This window comes from Pseudoliparis swirei, chromosome 21 (assembly GCF_029220125.1).
Source record: "Pseudoliparis swirei isolate HS2019 ecotype Mariana Trench chromosome 21, NWPU_hadal_v1, whole genome shotgun sequence".
Lineage (NCBI taxonomy): Eukaryota > Metazoa > Chordata > Actinopteri > Perciformes > Liparidae > Pseudoliparis > Pseudoliparis swirei.
In genome coordinates this window covers 1,965,524-1,970,523 of record NC_079408.1, presented here as the reverse complement: position 1 = coordinate 1,970,523, position 5,000 = coordinate 1,965,524, and the positions used below count along the sequence as shown (strand labels likewise).

Here is a 5,000-nt window from a genome sequence, read left to right as displayed (position 1 = left end):
CAGGAAATAAAGAAGTCTGTCCTGGTGTGACCGGGTCAAGAAGCCTTCTGGGTCGGCCCATTGAAGCCCAGCTCTCCAATGAAGCCCAGCTCTCCAATGAAGCCCAGCTCCCCCCATTGAAGCCCAGCTCTCCAATGAAGCCCAGCTCCCCATTGAAGCCCAGCTCCCCCCATTGAAGCCCAGCTCTCCAATGAAGCCCAACTCCCCATTGAAGCCCAGCTCTCCAATGAAGCCCAGCTCTCCATTGAAGCCCAGATCCCCCCATTGAAGCCCAGCTCTCCAATGAAGCCCAGCTCCCCCCATTGAAGCCCAGCTCTCCAATGAAGCCCAGCTCCCCAATGAAGCCCAGCTCCCCATTGAAGCCCAGCTCTCCAATGAAGCCCAACTCCCCATTGAAGCCCAGCTCTCCAATGAAGCCCAGCTCCCCCCATTGAAGCCCTGCCCCCATTGAAGCCCAGCTCCCCATTGAAGCCCAGCTCTCCAATGAAGCCCAGCTCCCCATTGAAGCCCAGCTCTCCAATGAAGCCCAGCTCCCCATTGAAGCCCAGCTCCCCATTGAAGCCCAGCTCTCCATTGAAGCCCAGCTCCCCATTGTAGCCCTGCCCCATTGAGCCCAGCTCCCCAATGAGCCCAGCTCCCATTGAAGCCCAGCTCCCAATGAAGCCCAGCTCCCCATTGAGCCCAGCTCTCCAATGAAGCCACTCCCCATTGAAGCCCAGCTCTCCAATGAAGCCCAGCTCCCCCCATTGAAGCCCTGCCCCCATTGAAGCCCAGCTCCCCATTGAAGCCCAGCTCCCCATTGAAGCCCAGCTCCCCATTGAAGCCCAGCTCTCCATTGAAGCCCAGCTCCCCATTGAGCCCAGCTCCCATTGAAGCCCAGCTCCCATTGAGCCCAGCTCCCCATTGAAGCCCAGCTCTCCATTGAAGCCCAGCTCCCCATTGAAGCCCAGCTCTCCAATGAAGCCCAGCTCCCCCCATTGAAGCCCAGCTCTCCAATGAAGCCCAGCTCCCCATTGAAGCCCAGCTCCCCCCATTGAAGCCCAGCTCTCCAATGAAGCCCAGCTCCCCCCATTGAAGCCCTGCCCCCAATGAAGCCCAGCTCCCCATTGAAGCCCAGCTCCCCATTGAAGCCCAGCTCCTCATTGAAGCCCAGCACCCCCCATTGAAGCCCAGCTCCCCATTGAAGCCCAGCTCCCCAATGAAGCCCAGCTCCCCATTGAAGCCCAGCTCCCCATTGAAGCCCAGATCCCCCCATTGAAGCCCAGCTCTCCCCATTGAAGCCCAGCTCCCCATTGAAGCCCTGCCCCCATTGAAGCCCAGCTCCCCATTGAAGCCCAGCTCCTCATTGAAGCCCAGCTCCCCATTGAAGCCCAGCTCCCCCCATTGAAGCCCAGCTCCCCAATGAAGCCCAGCTCCCCATTGAAGCCCTGCCCCCCATTGAAGCCCAGCTCCCCATTGAAGCCCTGCTCCCCAATGAAGCCCAGCTCCCCCCATTGAAGCCCAGCTCCTCATTGAAGCCCTGCTCCCCAATGAAGCCCTGCCCCCCATTGAAGCCCAGCTCCCCCCATTGAAGCCCAGCTCCCCAATGAAGCCCAGCTCCCCATTGAAGCCCTGCCCCCCATTGAAGCCCAGCTCCCCAATGAAGCCCTGCCCCTCATTGAAGCCCAGCTCCCCATTGAAGCTCAGCTCCCTATTGAAGCCCTGAGGTGAAGGTCAAGTGTGGACTTCAGCCTCGTCACTTTGAACCAGCAGCTCCTCCTTCCTCCTCCCCAGTGTGTGGCGACGGCGCCTGTGAGGAGGCGGAGTTTTGTTCCACCTGTCCGGCCGACTGCGGCGAATGCCCGATGACTGCCGCCGGCAAGCTGGCCATCGGCCTGCCGCTCAGCCTGCTGAGCCTCTGCTTCGGGCTGACGGCCGTGGTGAGGACACGCCCCCCGACTCAGGGCTCCACAGAGACCCTGACCAGTTAACCCTGACCCTGTGACCCTGTGACCCTGACCCTGTGACCCTGACCCTGTGTCCAGTGGCTCCGGTACCAGCAGAGGAAGCTGCTGTGGGACGAGAGCTGGATCATCGACTTCAGCAAGATCAAACCAGGTAGGGTCCTGGTCCTGGTCCTGGTCCTGGTGCCGGCCCGACTCTTACCGGCTCTGAAACTGATGAGCAGGTCCGACCAGGTCTGTTGAGGTCTAGCGTGGGTCCTGTGGATCTGCCCCCCCCCCCCTGTGTTCCCTGTAGACCAGGAGGGCCGTGTGACCATGGGCAGCACCATGAGCGTCCCGGTGGGCGCCAGCGACAGCAACGCCAGCTGCGTGACGGGCCTCAGCTGCAACACGGCGCCGCCGGGGGCCCGGAGAACCCCGTTCACCTGCACGGGGATCCAGTACGGCACCGCCGGGCCACCGGGGGTCTCTGAGGGTCAGGGGTCAATGAGGGACAGGGGTCTCTGAGGGCCACCGGGGGTCTCTGAGGGTCAGGGGTCAATGAGGGACAGGGTTCTCTGAGGGCCACCGGGGGTCTTTGAGGGTCAGGGGTCTCTGAGGGTCAGGGGTCAATGAGGGTCATGGGTCAATGAGGGTCAGGGGTCTCTGAGGGCCAGGGGTCTCTGAGGGTCAGGGGTCTATGAGGGTCATGGGTCAATGAGGGTCAGGGGTCTCTGAGGGTCAGGGGTCTCTGAGGGTCATGGGTCAATGAGGGTCAGGGGTCTCTGAGGGTCAGGGGTCAATGAGGGTCATGGGTCTCTGAGGGTCAGGGGTCAATGAGGGTCAGGGGTCAATGAGGGTCAGGGGTCTCTGAGGGTCAGGGGTCTCTGAGGGTCAGGGGTCAATGAGGGTCATGGGTCAATGAGGGTCAGGGGTCTCTGAGGGTCAGGGGTCTCTGAGGGTCATGGGTCAATGAGGGTCAGGGGTCTCTGAAGGTCAGGGGTCAATGAGGGCCAGGGGTCAATGAGGGTCAGGGGTCAATGAGGGCCAGGGGTCTCTGAGGGTCAGGGGTCAATGAGGGCCAGGGGTCTCTGAGGGTCAGGGGTCAATGAGGGTCAGGGGTCACAGACAGAGGTCAAAGGTCACCGTGTCTTTAGTCTTGAGGGTGACGTGGAGTACCTCTGTTGTCCAGCGACGGCAGGACGGTGGCCATCAAGAGGATCCAGACCAAGACCTTCTACCTGTCCAAGACCATCAGACAGGAAGTCAAACAAGTCAGGTGACTCTCTCTCTCTCTCTCGCTCTCTCTCTCTCTCTCTCTCTCTCTCTCTCTCTCTCTCTCTCTCTCTCTCTCTCTCTCTCTCTCTCTCTCTCTCTCTCTGTCTCTCTCGCTCTCTCTCTCTCTCTCTCCCTCCCTCCCGGGTCCAGAGGGACTTCACGGGTCTGGAGTCCAGAACCAGAACACCATCAGGTTAACGTGACTGTCTCTCTCTCTCTCCCCCCCCCTCTAGGGAGCTCGATCACCCTAACCTCTGTAAGTTCATCGGTGGCTGTGTGGAGGTGCCTGACGTTGCCATAGTAACGGAGTACTGCCCCAAGGGCAGCCTGAGCGACGTCCTGCTGAACGACGACGTGCCGCTCAACTGGGGCTTCAGGTGGGTCCACCGGGCCTCGGGCCCCCGGCGAGGCCCGGTGGACCGGCTCTGACCCGCGGGTCGGTTCCCTTCAGGTTCTCCTTCGCCACGGACATCGCCAGAGGGACGGCGTACCTACACCAGCACCGCGTCTGTCATGGCCGCCTCAAGTCCCTGAACTGTGTGCTGGACGACCGCTGGGTCTGCAAGATCACCGGTGAGGCCGGGTCCGGGTCCGGGTCCTGGTCTCACGCCGGTCCCCAGGAGGATCTGGACTCATCCTAACCGGTTCCCCGATGTTGACCTTCAGATTACGGGCTGAGGTCGTACCGCCGGGACGCCGCCGCCGAGCCGCTCTCGGCCTATCAGCAGCGAGTCCTGGAGGTCTACCTGCCGCCCGAGAGCCAGAACGCCAACATGGAGCCCACGCTGGCTGGAGACGTGTTCAGGTAACCGTGACCTCGGGCCGTGACCTCGGGCCGTGACCTCGGGCCGTGACCTCGGGCCGTGACCTCGGGCCGTGACCTCAGACCGTGACCTCAGACCGTGACCTCGGGCCGTGACCTCGGGCCGTGACCTCGGGCCGTGACCTCAGACCGTGACCTCGGGCCGTGACCTCAGACCGTGACCTCGGACCGTGACCTCGGGCCGTGACCTCAGACCGTGACCTCGGGCCGTGACCTCAGACCGTGACCTCGGGCCGTGACCTCAGACCGTGACCTCGGGCCGTGACCTCGGGCCGTGACCTCGGACCGTGACCTCGGGCCGTGACCTCGGACCGTGACCTCGGGCCGTGACCTCGGGCCGTGACCTCGGACCGTGACCTCGGGCCGTGACCTCGGACCGTGACCTCGGGCCGTGACCTCGGGCCGTGACCTCGGGCCGTGACCTCGGACCGTGACCTCGGGCCGTGACCTCGGACCGTGACCTCAGACCGTGACCTCGGGCCGTGACCTCGGGCCGTGTCCTCAGACCGTGACCTCAGACCGTGACCTCGGGCCGTGACCTCAGACCGTGACCTCAGACCGTGACCTCGGGCCGTGACCTCGGGCCGTGACCTCAGACCGTGACCTCAGACCGTGACCTCGGGCCGTGACCTCGGGCCGTGACCTCAGACCGTGACCTCGGGCCGTGACCTCGGGCCGTGACCTCGGGCCGTGACCTCAGACCGTGACCTCGGGCCGTGACCTCAGACCGTGACCTCGGGCCGTGACCTCGGGCCGTGACCTCAGACCGTGACCTCGGGCCGTGACCTCAGACCGTGACCTCGGACCGTGACCTCGGGCCGTGACCTCAGACCGTGACCTCGGGCCGTGACCTCAGACCGTGACCTCGGGCCGTGACCTCGGGCCGTGACCTCGGGCCGTGACCTCGGGCCGTCACCTCGGGCCGTGACCTCAGACCGTGACCTCAGACCGTGACCTCAAAACGATTCATATTTGCA

The 5,000-nt window shown here is 63.4% G+C and overlaps 1 protein-coding gene across 1 annotated transcript in view; it reads left to right on the top strand.

Annotated features, from left to right (window-relative positions):
* The window catches only part of LOC130212109 (atrial natriuretic peptide receptor 2-like), a 23,819-nt gene that overhangs the window by 7,755 nt on the left and 11,064 nt on the right, over positions 1-5,000 (top strand). The window contains exons 7-13 of the mRNA XM_056443244.1: positions 1,774-1,919; positions 2,025-2,097; positions 2,239-2,383; positions 3,115-3,201; positions 3,434-3,577; positions 3,652-3,773; positions 3,867-4,005. Of these exons, the coding sequence (XP_056299219.1) occupies positions 1,774-1,919; positions 2,025-2,097; positions 2,239-2,383; positions 3,115-3,201; positions 3,434-3,577; positions 3,652-3,773; positions 3,867-4,005 (856 nt within the window). The remainder of the gene's footprint in view (positions 1-1,773; positions 1,920-2,024; positions 2,098-2,238; positions 2,384-3,114; positions 3,202-3,433; positions 3,578-3,651; positions 3,774-3,866; positions 4,006-5,000) is intronic.